This window comes from Sinocyclocheilus grahami, unplaced genomic scaffold (assembly GCF_001515645.1).
Source record: "Sinocyclocheilus grahami isolate Dianchi unplaced genomic scaffold, SAMN03320097.WGS_v1.1 scaffold79.1, whole genome shotgun sequence".
Classification (NCBI taxonomy): Eukaryota; Metazoa; Chordata; class Actinopteri; order Cypriniformes; family Cyprinidae; genus Sinocyclocheilus; species Sinocyclocheilus grahami.
The window spans coordinates 1,505,930-1,524,324 of record NW_015505258.1 but is presented as its reverse complement, the minus strand read 5'-3'; the positions used below and the strand labels follow the sequence as shown (position 1 = coordinate 1,524,324).

Genomic DNA, 18,395 nt, shown 5'->3' with positions numbered 1-18,395 from the left:
TAGCCTACTAGTCGGGACAACTTCTTTATGTTTACAGACGTGACGTAATGCAGCATGCTCGAATTTCCCGCGAAAACCAGAAAACATTATTATAAGTGAAACAGGCTAAAGTAAGGTGATAGTTTTGAACACTGGCTGGTTATATACTTGCTCAAATATTGATTTCGGATAATTTTTAACCCAAAAAAAAGTTACGAACTGCAGTTTTAAGTTTTTTAAATTTTGGGGGGGATTTTGCAGTTTTATAGCAATAAACATTAGCATCACAATTAGTCAGAATGTAGGCTAACATAAATTACAGGGTCGCAGATTGTAACAGATTTACAGTATGTTAATGTGCTACACATATATTATTTATTTCGTTTTTGGTAATTAAAATGTTTAATTAGGCTATTAACAAAATATGTTGTATCACAGTGAATTGTATGGGGAAGTACAAATCTTCCGTATTTCCTGTAGTTTTTTTATTGCAAAAAACAAAACAAAGAACAAGAAGAAACAGCACTGTATTGAAAAAACAATACCACCTAATTTAGAAAGAACATTTTTTATCATAAGCCTGAAGGAACTTGTTATTCTTATTGTTATCAATGAGTATTGTTATCAGTGAGTTTAAGAGATTTAACAATAAGCAAAAGTATTTCCTGTAGTTTGTCAGAGAGAGAGTGCGTCACAGATAGCGCTGATATGCAAGTGAGAGTTTATTTTTGTAGCCATTGCTGTTTGCTATAAAATAGATCAACAAGAGGAAAACCCTTGAGATAAAAACATACTAATAGTTAATCAGCAACTATTAAATACTTGGACCATACATTGCGTGAAACAATACGGTTGTCCTCCAAAGCGCTAAATGGCGCTCTGCAGCTCTCGCTCTGCTTATTGCTTATGGACGTTTAAGGAAAGAAAACAACATTGGCCTTTGCTGCCTTGGAAAGAGCTATATCCAGACCCGTCAGATTCAAAGACCTATATCATTAATGTCACAATTAGGGAAAACCATGGAAAGGATGGTAACAAATAGATTATTATATTGAAAAAAATGGTCTTATGTCACCACATCAATCTGGGTTTCTTAAGGGAGGGGGGACAATGGACTCGCAAGGCAGTGTATGTAGTCCAATATTATTTAATATTATGATTAATGGCATATTTGATCAGGCTGAAGGAAATATAGGCAAGTCACTTTATGCAGACGATGGGGCACTCTGGGTTAGAGGTCGGAATATTGAATATTTAAGAAGGAAAATGCAATAAGGAATGTAAAACAGTGGACACATAAATGGGGATTTAAACGTTCAATCTCAAAATCACAAGTTATATGCTTTTCTAAATGTCCTAAAACAGTATTACTTAAACTATATGGGCAAAATCTTCAACAGGTTAAGGTTGTAAGAGTCATGGGAGTATTTTTTGATGAGAAGTTGACCTGGTGTCAACATATTGATAAGGTTAGGAATAAATGTAAAAAGGTTAAAATTGTTTTAAGATGTCTATCAGGGCAAGACTGGGGAGCAAGCAGGGCATTGCTCATTAACATCTATCAGGCTCTTTTAAGAGCAGCGTTAGATTATGGTTGCCTATAGCATATATGTCAGCATCAGAATCAACCCTTAAAAAACTTGATGTGGAACAGGCACAGGCACTTCGGATTTGTACTAGAGCGTTTAAATCATCACCAGTATCTGCATTACAAGTTGGGACAGGAGAGATGCCTTTACGTATTAGGAGGATCAAGATCATGCTGGCGTATTTGATAAATCTACAAGGGCAAAGCGGAGTACATTCCACAAAGGCCATCTTACAAGATTGTTCAGAACATAGTAAAAGTAATTATTACAGTTTCGGATGGATAGGAAATGCAAAAGCACAAAACGCAAGCCTCAGCCAGCTCCAAGTAAGCCCCATTGTGGCACCATCAACTGTACCACCTTGGAAATTCATAAAGCCATCTCTAGATATAAGCCTTCAATAAATGTTAAAAGAAAAATCTAAAATAATGCCACAGAGGGTAATAGTTCAAGACTATATGAACCTTTATCAAGACAAACTATTCATATTTACAGATGGATCAAAGCAGCCAGAGACAGGCCGTACTGGGTCTGCTTTCTTCATTTCACATTATGAAATAGCAGAACAGCAGATCATTTATCGTGTACACAGTAGAGCTTTTAGCAATTTTATAGGCATTACAGTGGTTGGAAGGAAATAAACAGAACCAACATGTTATCATAGCTTCTGACAGCTTATCTACTCTATCTAGTATTCAGTCTGGGAAAACATCATGTAGACAAGATATCATATACCAGATATTCAACTTGCTTTTAATACTGTATGATAAAGGACTGGATGTTTCCTTCCTTTGGGTTCCTGCTCTGTAGGGGTGGAAGGAAATGAGATTGTAGATATTCTGGCAAGAGGAGCAATAAAGCATGAAACAGTTGATATACAAATATCATTATGTAGAACAGAAATCAAAACCATTATTAAGGGACATACAAACAAAATATGGCAAGAATACTGGGACATAACTGATACTGGACGACATCTGTATAACATACAAAAACAAGTAGGCTTAAATAGTATTAGGCAGAGCAGGAATCCAAAGGAAGGAAAGATAATTACACGTCTTAGAATAGGTCATGCTGGTTTAAATTTTACATTACAGAGAATAGGAAAACACCCCACTGGTCTTTGCAACCACTGCAACACACAAGAGACAGTAAAACATATTTTATTAGATTGTAAAAGGTATGAAGAAGAAAGAAGGGAGTTAGAAACACAAGTTGGAAAACAAAACATGACAGTGGGAAATCTGCAAGGAAAAACAATGTCTAGGGAAGTATAGTCTCCTAATAAATTATTTGACAAATACTGGGATAAGTGAAAGAATTTAATAGAAATATACAGCGGAATATATATATATATTTATTTTGGTTGGGGGGGACAGTTTTTTTCTGTCCTTGTCCTTTCTTTCAAAGTACTGCCCACACTCCAGTCCAGTAGGTGGCGGTAGATGCACCGTTAAGTTGGTTTGCCAACCGCCAATAAAATTAAAAAAAGAAGAAGAAGAAGAAGAAGAAGGCCTTTGCTGCCTGATTAAAGCAAAACCAGACAGCTGTTTAAAGGTAAGAAGACTTTTTTTATCCGCTCTTTAATGGTAAATTTAAGACATACTTCACGGTATGGTATGTTCGTAATAAACTAAGATGTGACCGTGGTAATTAAGCCACGAGTTATTATTTGAAATAAGATGTGTGCTAGCTAGCTCGTGTGCTAATTCCTTGTCGACTGGATTTAGCAGCATTAGCCAGAGCGCATCACCCTAAAGACAACAGGAACAAACTAGATTTACTGTTGTTTACCTGCAGTTTTAAGCTCGTAAGTCGTATTATGCATACCCAAGTAAAGAAATACAGTGTACTGTTTAATCGTATTGCGTTATGACTCGCATCATTCGCCGTGTCTCTTTTTTCTGTCTGGGTTCAGTCTAATAACATGTCAACTGCTATGTTCATGGACGAATCTTGCATCCGTTTGTAATTGTTTACTATTCTTTGCTTTTTACATGTATTTGATGTGGTTTGTACAGTAGTGTTGCCGTCTGGATAACACAGAAGAAAACAAAGAGATGTCTGACAGCGATGACAGCGATTTCTCTGATAATCCGAGCGAGAGGAGCAGCGAGGCTGAGGAGGTGGAGGAGAATGAGGTAAGACAGCCAGCTCCTCCCCGAACGTGTCAGTAAATAGTCGATAAATAGCTTTTTATGGTAGCTAAGACCATGCTATATTTTGTTTATCTGAAATGGTTCATTAAAAAAACTCACTCAACACATATATTTTAAGGAGGAGGAACAGGGGAGTGTAGCTGGCAGTGACAAGGCTGAGGAGGAGGAGGGAGAAGATTTGGAGGATGAGGAGGAGTATGATGAAGAGGAAGAAGAGGATGATGACCGGCCCAGGAAAAAACCTCGGCATGGTGGCTTCATCTTGGATGAAGCCGGTTAGAAAATCCCTTACCAACATATTTCTTAGATCAAGCAACATATTTTGCATAGATGTCATTTGAAAAGCTATAATGTGTATTTTATTCTATCTTTGATTAGATGTTGACGATGAGTATGAAGATGAAGATCCATGGGAGGATGGTGCTGAAGACATCTTAGAAAAAGGTAAGATATTATTATTATTTTAAATGAATTGTGAATGTTTTGTTTGTTACATAAAAAAAAATATCTTAAGTTATTATATATTTAATGTTTGTATTATATGCAATAATGTCCCCTGTATGCGTACTTCAAACTCTGGCAAGTGGAGTTAAGATTTCTTTTGATATTATGTGTTTAGTCCTATATGCAATATATCATATTTATAACTTTATGACATGGAGGCATTTTAAATGAAATACCAACAACAGACTGTGTGTTAAATGTGTTGTATAAAATGATGCCAGTTATTGGAAAGTATTTCTTGCGCTCATTGATTTTTTTATTTATTTCTTATGCATGCCTCCTTCAGTTAACGGTAAACCAACTCCAGATTTCTCTGCTCTGTTTTTTTTCTGTCTAACTGAACTGATTCTCAAATCATTTTCTCATTCGTTAAATCCATACCCATGATCTGCACCCATCTAACATTTGTTTGTGATGTTTAAAGTTGTTTGGCTAATGTTAAATTTGCTTATATTTCTAAACAAGGGGCATGGATGGCAAATACATTTTTAGCGATACACTTTTTCTTCTTTGCGTCATCAAAATATGTTGAGTAAAGTCAAAGTTAATAAAAACCTATAATTTTAAAATGCACAATCCATTGAACAAGGCCAGGGGACTGTATAGGGGGGACTGACTGAGTTCTGAAAGGGAATCAAATATGGTCATTTGCCTGAAAATGCTCCTTTGAACAGAAAACAAAACCCAATTCCTTGTTTTTGATAGTATTCAAGTGTGTTTATTGTATTGCATCCGCTAACAGTGACATGACATCATTATCACATAGTTTCCATCTTTAAAATATACCACATGTGTAAGCCTGCCCATCATTGGTAATTTCCCTTTTTATTTCTGTTTACCTGGTCCTGTCTATGCCCTTGCCTGAAAATGCTGTGTGCACATGACTTTGTATTATGGCTCATGTTCCTCCCTTCCTCCCTCAACTCTGGATTTAAGCAGAAGAGGCCGAAGGTATGTGCTTAAATCTTCTGGTGTGCATGGATATTCAACCATGTGTTCAGTAGCTGTGTTTACATGCACTGCTTTTAGACCATCTGTTTGCAGATTCAGAATGCATGCTACCAGAACCACAGAAATAAATTGCATTGTGAAATATATAAAAATAGAAAATTATAAGTTATAGTAATGTTTCAGAATATTGTTGTTTTTACTGTATTTTTGATTGAATGAATGCAGCCTGGATGAGCATGAGACGTCTTTCAAGAACTTAAAAAAAAAATAAAAATAAATCTTACGGACCTCAAACATTTGAACAATATTTCATTACATTTAATTGCACAGCATATATAAAAAATAGTGTGTAATAATTGTTTACAAAGAATCAAAGGTTTAGATAACAGTTCTTCTATTTAATGGATTAAGATCTGCACCACTGGATCGACATTAATTAGATCATTCAGCTTGAGCGATCAGTCGTTAGTCAAATTATTAACGGATTATTACGCTGCATGTAAACGTAGCTACTGACATTTTTTTAGCTTTCTTTTCTAGTCACAGTATACATTTTTTGTCATATAATTGTTTATTCTGTTTTCGTTTGTTAGTATCCAACATTGACCATGTAGTTTTGGATGAGGATCACTCCGGTTCAAGGAGGTTGCAGAATCTCTGGAGGTGAGACAGCTACACTGCTCACACTTTCACATGACTGAATCTGAACTATGGAAGTCATGTTAAATACCCGTTTTTCTCTTTAGGGATTCACGTGAGGAAGCTCTGGGGGAGTATTACATGAGAAAATATGCCAAGTCCTCGGGTGGCGAGCAGTAAGTCAACAGAGTTCACCTGTACTCAAAGTGTATGCTACTTTTACGAAGTGTGTGACTCAATTCAGCACGTGCATGTTGAAATGAAAGGAATTCTGGTTTTGCTGCATTAACTTCTCTAAATATTCCTGTTCTACTGTTTACTTCAGTTTCTATGGCGGCTCTGAGGATCTTTCTGATGACATCACCCAGCAACAGTTGCTTCCTGGGGTCAAGTATGAAAAAAAAAAGAACAATTTATTGCTGATTAAACATACTAAATTAAGTATTTCTGAAAAGACCACTGGGCTTATGTTAAGAGATTTGTCTCTTGCAGGGATCCTAATTTGTGGACCGTTAAGTGTAAGGTTAGTACTATCTAACATGTGGCCTATGGGTGTTCTGATGAGGCTACTGTATGTGCAGGATTTAATTCTTCTGTTTCTCTGTAGATTGGAGAGGAGAGAGCAACTGCCATTGCCTTGATGCGAAAATTCATTGCTTATCAGTGCACCGACACAGTAGGTTTTCCACATTCCCTCTGTCTTGATTAGACATGTGCCGGTATTCGGTAATGCAATATATCACGATAATGAATATGCACGATATTGTTATCATGGGCACTTCAAAATACTGAGAATTATTTATTACAAATTATTCTGAATTTTGAATGCATTTTAAGAATACTTTTCCCATCAACTGGTTAAAATGCACAACACCGCTGCATGCGCACTCTGATGTAAACAAGCACGGATGAAAAGCGCATGGCGGAGCACATGAGAGACACTCTGGATGAAAGCACACTTTCACTCTCTGACAGCAAATGATGCTGAACTGCAGAAATGCAGTTACCCCCGAAAAGTCAAGTCAAGTCACCTTTATTTATATAGCGCTTTTAACAATACAGATTGTGTCAAAGCAACTGAACAGCATTAATTAGGAAAATAGTGTCAATAATACAAAGTGACAATAGTAAACACTAATTTTTCAGTTAAAGACAGTTCATCATTGAATTCAGTGATGTCAACATCCAGCTCAGTTTAAATAATATCTTTGCAATCATGTCAACGATATCGCTGGAAATAAAGTGTCCCCAACTAAGCAAGCCAGAGGCGACAGCGGCAAGGAACCAAAACTCCATCGGTGACAGAATGGAGAAAAAAACCTTGGGAGAAACCAGGCTCAGTCGGGGGGCCAGTTCTCCTCTGACCAGATGAACCAGCAGTACGGAAAAATCAATTTAAGACGTAATAAAACAGACGATGAACAATATTAACAGCAATTCTTATATGATGCAATCAAACTTATAGCAAAATGTGGTAGTTCTGGAAAACCCCATAAACAAAGCATTTGTGCTACTTCCTGTTTCTGAAATGTTTAAACAGCCATTCTGATTTTTGTACTCGCTATGGTGTTCATCACGGCGCCAAATACTTAAATATTTAGACTTAATAGGCTATTTTATTTTCCAACTTTTTTACATTTTACTCTGGACTACAACGTCCTATTGTTTGAAAGTGTTTTGATTCTTTATTGTTCATTCACACTTTACATTAGGGCTTCATTAGTTAATTCATTAGTTAAAACAAACTGCCAATGAATAATTCTTCTAAACATTCGTTAATTTGAGGTAATTCCAATATTTAATAACACGTTTGATATTGTTATTTGTAATTGTTAAAATCAAAAGTTGCAACTGTTATTTAATGAGCTAACATGAACTAAGAGTTGTATTATTTTTTTTTTATCAAAGATTAATAACTTCTGTAGCAAATGTAGCTATTGCTCACTGTGAATGTTAATGCATTAACCAAGGTTAACTAATGAGATCTTATTGTAAAGTGATACCTATTGGTCTTTATAATTCTTTTGCACTTTAATCTGTTTACGATTTTTTACTAATTTATCAAATTTTTCTTTATTGTATTTGTTTAAAGAAAAAAGTTATTAAACCTGTTATACTGTATTATGACAACACTTTTTTGCAACAAAATTTCAATATCGTGATATACCATATACCATGATAAAAGCATTAGCAATTAATCGCAGCATGAAAATTCTAGTCTTGATGTTAGTTTGTTTTGGTTACAGCCAGCGTTAGCACCATGGTTGGTTAATACCCGTAATGGTGCCAGTACTTTTGACTCGCACCATTTAAATCCTCATTATGTAAGGCACAGAACTGTATGGACTTTATCTTGTGTGCCACACATTAAACTTTTCCTCACTTATTGAAGTTTTCCTGAAAACAATTGTCTCAAGTTCCGTTTGGTTTTCGTTTATCAAATTGTAGGCCAAGTGAGAAGAGGAAAAACTACAATATCTGTTGTACTAATATGTTGATCGTGATATACCATATACCATGATAAAAGCATTAGCAATTAATCGCAGCATGAAAATTCTAGTCTTGATGTTAGTTTGTTTTGGTTACAGCCAGCGTTAGCACCATGGTTGGTTAATACCCGTAATGGTGCCAGTACTTTTGACTCGCACCATTTAAATCCTCATTATGTAAGGCACAGAACTGTATGGACTTTATCTTGTGTGCCACACATTAAACTTTTCCTCACTTATTGAAGTTTTCCTGAAAACAATTGTCTCAAGTTCCGTTTGGTTTTCGTTTATCAAATTGTAGGCCAAGTGAGAAGAGGAAAAACTACAATATCTGTTGTACTATGTTGTTTTTTTTCTCCACAGCCGCTTCAAATCAAATCAGTGGTGGCCCCTGAGCACGTCAAAGGTTATATCTATGTGGAGGCGTACAAGCAGACCCATGTCAAGTCCGCCATTGAGGGTGTTGGAAACCTGCGTATGGGCTTCTGGAACCAGCAGATGGTGCCCATTAAAGAGATGACAGATGTGCTGAAGGTGGTTAAGGAAGTGACCAACCTTAAGCCCAAGTCTTGGGTTCGTCTTAAGAGAGGCCTTTATAAAGATGACATTGCACAGGTGGGTACAGCAGAAGACTTTGCTATATAGTAATAAAGGAAACGTCTCCCAAATAGGGTGCTAGATATTTTGGTTACGTTATTCAATTTGTCATTCATACAGCTCTACATCTGTGGCATGAAAACATTTGATGCATGTATTTATTTGCCTTGTTTAGGTGGACTATGTTGAACCGAGCCAAAATACGATCTCACTGAAAATGATTCCTCGTATTGATTTAGATCGCATTAAAGCGAGGATGAGTATGGTAGGTTACATCATCATTATCATATATTTACGCTACTGTTCAAAAGTTTGGAGTCAGTACTTTTTTTTTGAGAGAGAAACATACTTTTTATTCAGCAAGGATGAATTAAATTGATCAAAAGGGCAGTTAAGATGTTGCAGAAGATTTTTGTTTTAATAAATGCTGAACTTTATATTCATCAAAAAATCCTGAAAAATGTTTACGGTTTCCACAAAAAATATTAAGCAGAAAAGAAACCTCTTTTTAACATTCATAATAATAATAAAATGTTACTTAAGCACCAAATTAGCATATTAGTGTGACTTCTGAAGTATCATGTGACGCTAAAGACTGGAGTAATGCAAAACAGTGATTTTAAGTTAAAAATGTTTCACGGTATTACTTCCTTTACCTTTAATAGGATGAACGTGGCTTTTGTGATCATAAGAGGCTGCTTTTAAAACATTTTTAAAAAATTACTGACCCTAAACCTGGATGGTAGTGTACATATGCTATGTGACCTTTTAGTGATGTGACCCCGGCTTTTTCTTTCATCGTACAGAAAGACTGGTTTGCGAAGAGAAAGAAGTTTAAGAGGCCCGCTCAGAGGCTTTTTGATGCTGAAAAGATCAGGTAAAGGAGCACTCTGATTTTGAGTCGCTCATAATCAAAACCTATTGAAATATGTCAGCCACACAGACACATGCTCTGCTCCACAGGTCTCTAGGTGGTGAGGTCAGCCATGACGGAGACTTCATGATATTTGAAGGCAACCGATACAGCCGCAAAGGCTTCCTGTTTAAAAGCTTTGCTATGTCAGCCGTGGTAAGAGCCCTCACACTTATTGTGGTTCTAGGTGTCTGTCTAATTGTTCCTTATTGGTTTATCGTGTCTCTTTTTGCATAGATCACAGAAGGGGTCAAACCCACTCTGTCGGAGCTGGAGAAGTTTGAGGACCAGCCAGAGGGGATTGACCTTGAAGTAGTCACAGAGACAACAGGTAAATACATCCAGAAAGTAGATTTTTTTTTTTTTTGTGCCAATGTATTGCGTAATCCTTCCGTGCATGCATTTTTGCAAAGTTAATCACAAAGATTTTATTAATACAGGTAAGGAGCGTGAGCACAATCTCCAGGCAGGAGATAATGTGGAAGTGTGTGAGGGGGAGTTGATCAACCTTCAGGGTAAAATCCTGAGTGTGGATGGCAACAAGATCACCATCATGCCCAAGCATGAAGATCTCAAGGTGAATAAATCGGCACAAGTTTCTGTGTCAATACTGTGCCAGTATGCAAAGCATTTTCTCTTGGTTTGTAAATTCTGTGCCACTAAATGGAATTCAAAAGCTTTGCAAGAGTTCAAATATCCTGAAAATCCTGTTCTCCATGTTGTGTCCCTTTTACACCATGATTATTGCCTCACTATCGTGCCTTTGTTTTTGTTTAGGACCCTCTTGAGTTTCCAGCTCATGAGTTGAGGAAGTACTTCCGTATGGGCGACCATGTAAAGGTTATCGCAGGGCGTTTTGAAGGTGACACAGGCCTCATAGTCCGTGTGGAGGAGAACTTTGTTATTCTGTTCTCTGATCTCACTATGCATGAGGTAGGTTTCACTATTAAGCTGTATAATTTTTCTGAGAAACATGTAATATACTGCAGTCAATGTTGTATTTTCTCTATCTGATATGATGTCTGTTTTTGTTCCAGTTGAAGGTCTTGCCCCGGGACCTGCAGCTGTGCTCTGAGACTGCCTCAGGTGTGGATGCAGGAGGCCAGCATGAGTGGGGAGAGCTGATACAATTAGACCCCCAAACTGTAGGTGTCATTGTCAGGCTGGAAAGAGAGACCTTCCAGGTGAAGTTCAAGAGAAAGCAAGTTCAAGTGTAATGTAAACGAAACTCAGTAGTACACACTTGCTGTTTCTTCACAGCAATAGCACACTTTTCACCATTGTCCCTTCAAGGCCACTGAGTTCACTCTGTGACTATCTTGGCAAAACCTTTGTGCAGCTGTATTGTCATCATGCCGTTACAACCCCTAGGCTTGCATTTCAATAACATTGTCACATCAGCAGGAGCGTGATTGCAATATCATCGTGAATCAGGGCTCAACACAAAGGGTTGAGTTGGTGGTTCATGTTTGTACTTGAGCTGCCAAACATTTCACTGGTCTCAGCATGACTGTATTGTCATCATGCCGTTACAACCCCTAGGCTTGCATTTCAATAACATTCACATCAGCAGGAGCGTGATTGCAATATCATCGTGAATCAGGGCTCAACACAAAGGGTTGAGTTGGTGGTTCATGTTTGTACTTGAGCTGCCAAACATTTCACTGGTCTCAGCATGAAAAAAAAAACTAAATTTTTTTTTTACTTGAAGCAACATGTATTTTTATAAAATATAATTATAAGTGTATTGCTATTTTTACCGATTCTGTATGCTTGAAAGATAAGAATTCTTGCAGTGTATCCAGGTAAATAACAACTTTGACACGGTACTGGTGTAAAGTTTGGGGTTGGGAAGATGTTTCTGAAACAAGTCTCATATGCTCACCAAAGCTGCATTTCTTTGATCAAAAATAGTGCTAAAATGGTGAAATGTTATTACAATTTAAAATAACTGTTTTGTATTTTTAGATACTTTAAAATATAATTTATTCTTGTAATGGCAAAGCTGAATTTTCAGCGGCCCTTACTTCAGTTTTCAGTGTCCTATAATCCTTCAGAAATCATTCTTTCTTGTTCAAAAAACATATTATTATTATTAATGTTGAAAACTGGTGTGCTGAGTATATTGCTGAAAGTATTCATTTCTTTAAAAAAATAAAATAAAAATTCTGCTCTGAATTTTCTTTCACACTGATACATTTTTAGGTTCTGAACATGCATGGGAAAGTTTTGACTGTACGGCACCAGGCAGTAAACAGACGGAAGGACAACCGCTTTGCTGTCGCTCTCGACTCTGAGCAAAACAACATCCATGTGAAGGATATTGTAAAAGTCATTGATGGACCTCATTCGGTAACTACCAGAGACATAATAAAGGTTTGACATTGTATAACAGATCCACATTGGAGGAAGTTAATATTCTCCTTGATGTGATCCATCAGGGCCGTGAAGGTGAAATTCGCCACATCTTCAGAGGCTTTGCTTTTCTTCACTGCAAGAAGCTGGTTGAAAACGGAGGCATGTTTGTCTGTAAAGCACGCCACCTCGTTCTGGCGGGCGGCTCAAAGGTAGGTCTGTTCTGCTACATCTGTGGACAAATCTTATACATTTCCCAAATTTCCTGTTGTAAAACAGTCCCGTTTTTTTCCCCAAAGCCCAGAGACGTGACCAATTTTACAGTGGGAGGCTTTGCACCTATGAGTCCACGCATCAGCAGCCCGATGCACCCTGGCGGAGGTGGTAAGCAATTTCATGTAACTCACAGGGTTTTGTAGCATAGTGGTTGAAAATCTGGGCTTTTATCAAAAGGTTCAAACCTTGCAAGAGGATGTAATTATTCATTTAAACACTAGTGTGTTTGTCTGCCAATAATGTTTTTGTCTGTCTGGTTGCCATTTGATCATTTTAATCATATCAATGATATAAAGACTACTCATATTTTGATCTAGATCTTTTTTGGTCTTCCTTTCAGGACAGCAGCACAGGGGCGGAGGTGGTGGCATGGGTCGGGGCCGTGGGCGACGAGACAATGATCTTATTGGGCAGACTGTCCGTATATCCCAGGGACCATACAAAGGTTAAATGAATCATATTCTTATTATTTGGAGCAACCTTTTGTGAGAAGCTTTTTGCTTTGGTTTAGTGTTTTGTTTAAATTTCATTGCATTTTATAACATGTTAAGTGTGGCATCAGTGTCCAAATACTTTGAGACCATATGTTCACTTTGTCTTGTATTCTTATAAGCCACAGGTTTCATAACACATTCTACATTTCCACAGGCTACATTGGAGTGGTGAAGGATGCCACAGAATCAACCGCTAGGGTAGAACTCCACTCAACTTGCCAGACCATCTCTGTGGACCGGCAGCGTCTAACAACTGTGTATGTTATAGTGCACAAAGATTTACACTTTCTCTGCTTCTTCCACAATTGTTTATTCCATATTTTTGGCTAATTTTATAACATTACTTCTAGCTGCCAGTAAAAGTCAGTATGCTCCGCTTCGTTTAACATATATTCCTCACACAAAAAATGTAAATAAAAGTGGCTGGTCCTGTGTGGGAAAGTTCTATGTGAGAATCCTAGCTGTTAGTCTCCCAACTATTGTTTGACAGTTCTGCCTCATTACACTGTAGACTGGATTCTGTTCGTCTGACATGTTATTTTTGATTTCACTGGTGCAGTAAACTATGACCGATAGGACAGCCCTGTAGCAGCTCTCTGAAAAGCACAGGGATCCTGGAACATACTTGCATATTACACACCTCAGAGATTGCTAGACAGAAGATCTTTTTTTTTTTTTTAATTAGATGTTTATGAAAGAAGTCTCTTATGTTCACCAAGGCTGCATTTATTTGATCAAAGATACAGTAAAACAGTAATATTGTGAATTATTACAATTTTAAAGAACTATTTTAATATATTTTAAAATAATTTCTTCCTGTGATGGCTAAACCCAAATTTTCAGTAGTCATTAGTTTTCACTGTCACATGATTTTTCAGAAATCGCTCTAATATGTTGATTTGCTGCTCAAGAAACATTTATTATCAATGCTGAAAACCGGTGTGCTGCTTAATATTTGTGGAAACCATCATATTTTTGCAGGATTCTTTGAATAGAAATTGATAATTAAAGATTTTACAAAAGATTAATTTTAAATAAATGCTGTTCTGTCACTTTTGATCAATTCCTTGTGTCCTTGCTGAATAAGTATTCATTTTCTTGAAAAAAAAAAAAAATCTTACTGACCCCAAACTTTTGAATAGTAGTGTAGAACTTTTGTTCTTCTAAATGTAATTTCTTTTTTTTTAACACTTCAATATTTTTGCTCTCTTTAAATCAGTGGTGGCAAAGAAAGACAAGGAAGGACTTCCACCCATTTGCGAACCCCGATGTATGGTTCCCAGACACCCATTTATGGAACTGGCTCTCGTACCCCCATGTATGGTAGCCAGACACCCCTTCATGATGGTAAGAAATGCCAAAATATATTATTATAAACTTGCAACACTGTTTTTTTGTTTTTTTAAACCCATCTTTCATTGCTCACAGGAAGCCGTACTCCTCACTATGGCTCCCAGACTCCTCTGCATGATGGGAGCAGGACGCCAGGTCAGAGCGGCGCTTGGGACCCCAGCAATCCAAACACACCATCACGGTAAGAAGCAGAGCGAGGACAAACATGCACATGTATGCAATCAAACAATCACACATACCTCAACTTCATCTCGTTTTCCTTCTGTTTTCAGGCCTGATGATGAATACGAGTTTGCCTATGACGACGAACCCTCACCGTCTCCTCAAGGCTATGGGGGTACGCCCAATCCTCAGACTCCTGGCTACCCAGAAGTGCCCTCCCCACAGGTCAACCCTCAGTACAACCCTCAGACTCCTGGGACTCCTGCCATGTGAGGGCTCAATCAGATGCTTTATGATTTTGTTCTGGCTTGAGAACATCTTAAACGGAGTATGTTTTTGCACCATAGGTACAACACTGACCAGTACTCCCCATATGCAGCTCCCTCTCCGCAAGGGTCTTACCAGCCCAGCCCCAGCCCACAGAGTTACCACCAAGTGGCCCCAAGCCCAGTGGGATACCAAAACACACACTCGCCTGCCAGTTACCACCCCACCCCATCACCCATGGCCTACCAGGTAGTTTTGGCTGCTGAAAACAAAAAAAAGCAAGAAACCAACTACTTGGAGATGCCTTAGTGATGCTCCAAAATGATTTTTTTAGCAAACCTGAAATTAAAGTTTTAATTTTGTGAAAATAACGTTTATATAATTTTAAATAATCAAATTAATTTAATAATCAACTCTCAAATAAAAACTAAGTTGTGTACAAACCTTCTAACTAAACATAAGGCATATCAAATATTGAGTCCGTTTTTTTTAATTTTTTTTTTAGGTTTTTCAGTTTAGAAAGTTGTAGTAATTTTATATATAAATTTTCTATCTATATAATCTTTATTTCTATATTTATAATCTATATTGAAAAATGTTGCCTTGGCCAATAGCTGAATTAAAAATTGTTTTCGGTTTTATTTGTTAATGTTTTCCTCAAGTAAAAAAAAAAAAATTCAGTTTAGTTGTAGTTAACTGAAATATAAACATCTAAATGGTGGATGTAATAACTTTATGAGAGATTTGTTCAAACATTCATTAAATAATGAAGAAATCACTTAAATATGAATATAATGAATGTATTATAGTGCATATATAACAAAATACTCCTCTCTAGAGTTTTCTAGTTAACTAACAATCTGTGGACATTTAATGTCTTTCCTGAGGAAAATGTAATGTTACATGACCATGTTTACAAGCAGATTTCTGATGTCTTTCCACAGTTAAAACACTAAAACAAATTCGGTGCATAATCTTGGAGCAACAAAGCTTTATTTCACAATAATTGGGTGCACAAACAGTATTGAGTTGAATTGTGCTTCATGTGATCTTCAGGCCACTCCGAGTCCCAGTCCGGTAGGGTACAGTCCAATGACTCCTGGAGCTCCATCTCCAGGAGGCTACAACCCTCACACTCCCGGATCTAACATCGACCAGGCCTCCAGTGACTGGGTCACCACAGACATCATGGTGCGTGTGAAAGACACATTCCTGGATGGAGGCGTCATCAATCAGACCGGTGTAATCCGGAGTGTCACCGTGAGTGTTGTACATGTGATTTTATCTGATTTTGTGGATATAGATGTGCTGTGACTTTCAGCAAGGATCTGCAAGTAGAAGCATGTGAAGTTTGGATTTGCATATTGCAAATGTAGTGCTGAGATGCCCGGGGCTGATTTTACATTTTTGCCAATGGATTAAGCTTGTCTCTGTTGTGATGATCCATTCCCTGTTAGATTTTGATGAATCACACCCTGTTAGTTGTTTGTTGTTAAGAAATCACAATTTGTCTCTGATTCATCCATGGACAAATTCTTCTTTCACATAGGGGGGGATGTGCTCCGTTTTCTGCACAAACAGTATTGAGTTGAATTGTGCTTCATGTGATCTTCAGGCCACTCCGAGTCCCAGTCCGGTAGGGTACAGTCCAATGACTCCTGGAGCTCCATCTCCAGGAGGCTACAACCCTCACACTCCCGGATCTAACATCGACCAGGCCTCCAGTGACTGGGTCACCACAGACATCATGGTGCGTGTGAAAGACACATTCCTGGATGGAGGCGTCATCAATCAGACCGGTGTAATCCGGAGTGTCACCGTGAGTGTTGTACATGTGGTTTTATCTGATTTTGTGGATATAGATGTGCTGTGACTTTCAGCAAGGATCTGCAAGTAGAAGCATGTGAAGTTTGGATTTGCATATTGCAAATGTAGTGCTGAGATGCCCGGGGCTGATTTTACATTTTTGCCAATGGATTAAGCTTGTCTCTGTTGTGATAATGATCCATTCCCTGTTAGATTTTGATGAATCACACCCTGTTAGTTGTTTGTTGTTAAGAAATCACAATTTGTCTCTGATTCATCCATGGACAAATTCTTCTTTCACATAGGGGGGGATGTGCTCCGTTTTCCTGCAAGCCACGGAGAAGGTCGTTAGTATTTCTAGTGAACACTTGGAACCTGTTACGCCAACCAAAAACAATAAGGTACTGCTGGTCTTATGTAACCAAATGTGATTGTTTATATTGTGATTTAAGTTTCTTAGCACAAGGCCTTAGATAATCTTGAGGTGGGTTATTTTGATTTTGAATTTCATTTCACAATTTTGGCAAAGAAAACGCTTTTCTACCAAAATCTACTGTATTGGTTCATTTTAAAGAAGACATTTCAAGCTTTCTGTAGATACATTTTTAGTCAATTAATGTTTAGTCAGCCCTACAATCTACTAAATATGTCATGATCCAGTATATACTGTGTGTTGCTTATAAATGAACAAAAAGTATGTTAAATAGTATGCAATAATTAGCATTTTAGACATTTCTGTGCAACGTTAAACACCTTGTTTAATTCTGCTCATGGAGTCCAGATATAATATAATACACTTTAAAGTGCCCTCCTTATTACAGTATAAATATATTTTCATGCTATAGATAATAATTTACTGTTATAGCTAGAATAACATGTAACTTTTTTGATAAATGATCTAATTTCATATACACATACAGAAACTCTTAGGCCTTTAAATTCTTGGGAAATACTGAATTTAGAGCTTTTAGAGAACATCAAGACCACAATCATGAAAGTCACAGCTGCAAGAACCACTGAAGCATATACTTGCCTGAAATCGCTCTTGAATCAAGTCCATGCTGCAGACACTGAAGTGATGAGAATTAACCAGGGCAATTTTTGTCTCCATTTTAAATATATAATGGATGAGCAGTGAGGAGTTTAGGAAATGAACAGGTGCAAAAGCAGAGACCGAATATCACTTAGATATAAGCCCGCTGCTCCTCCCACCGAGTCGGATGTCCCAAATCCAGCGTCAGAACCCTGTTATGTCACTTGTGGAAAATGTTTCTCCAACATGAATAAATGTGAATGTGTGCTTCTCAGGTGAAGGTGATTCTGGGAGAGGACAGGGAGGCCACAGGAGTCCTGCTCAGTATTGATGGTGAAGACGGCATTGTTCGAATGGAACTGGATGAGCAACTGAAGATTCTCAATCTCCGCTTCCTTGGGAAATTGGAAGTGTGAAGAACACCATGCATTTAAACATTTTGCTATTCGAATGCAGATGCTGCAGATTAGTCACTTTCAGTGAGCTTTGATTTTCTTCTGTTCACCATCATCTACATTGTGAAGTAACTGGCCTTTTACAATATGTATATATATATTTTTTTTTTACTTAGTTGAAGGTTTTAGTGGATAGTCCATTTTCTGTTTCTTCTGTGGTGTAGAAACATACTTTTTGGCAAACTGATTCCTTGTCAAATAAAATGTAAACCATGAGTTCCCAAATCCATCCATCCTGAGGGTTTGCATGAAATATTTAATAGCTGATGGCTGTTCGTTTTAAACCTTTTATTGCCTGCCAGTGTTTAGAACATCGACCATAAAGAAAAATTCCATTTTTATTCACTTACGAGTGATTTGAGCTCCAGCAGAAG

General features: G+C 37.4%; 1 protein-coding gene across 5 annotated transcripts; it reads left to right on the top strand.

Moving 5' to 3' along the window:
- Nucleotides 1-3,019: 3,019 nt before the first annotated feature.
- LOC107586261 (transcription elongation factor SPT5-like) lies at nt 3,020-18,384 on the top strand. 5 transcript variants are annotated; one of them, XM_016273537.1, is made up of 31 exons: nt 3,020-3,125; nt 3,590-3,709; nt 3,849-4,002; nt 4,106-4,171; nt 4,518-4,523; nt 5,168-5,182; nt 5,776-5,845; nt 5,929-5,997; nt 6,147-6,212; nt 6,314-6,344; nt 6,429-6,497; nt 8,674-8,925; nt 9,083-9,172; nt 9,714-9,784; nt 9,871-9,976; nt 10,058-10,151; nt 10,261-10,397; nt 10,598-10,753; nt 10,858-11,004; nt 12,026-12,172; nt 12,262-12,387; nt 12,475-12,559; nt 12,792-12,896; nt 13,100-13,202; nt 14,165-14,292; nt 14,374-14,479; nt 14,571-14,729; nt 14,808-14,976; nt 15,784-15,987; nt 16,839-16,934; nt 17,842-18,384. In XM_016273537.1, the coding sequence occupies exons 2-31, from the start codon at nt 3,629-3,631 to the stop codon at nt 17,980-17,982; spliced, it is 3,249 nt and encodes a 1,082-aa protein (XP_016129023.1). In that variant the 5' UTR covers nt 3,020-3,125; nt 3,590-3,628; the 3' UTR covers nt 17,983-18,384. The 5 variants fall into 5 exon arrangements, with proteins under 5 accessions (XP_016129023.1, XP_016129021.1, XP_016129020.1 ...); XM_016273535.1 differs by having other exon boundaries at nt 3,021-3,125; nt 3,846-4,002; nt 5,171-5,182; XM_016273534.1 differs by having other exon boundaries at nt 3,021-3,125; nt 3,846-4,002.
- Nucleotides 18,385-18,395: the final 11 nt, after the last annotated feature.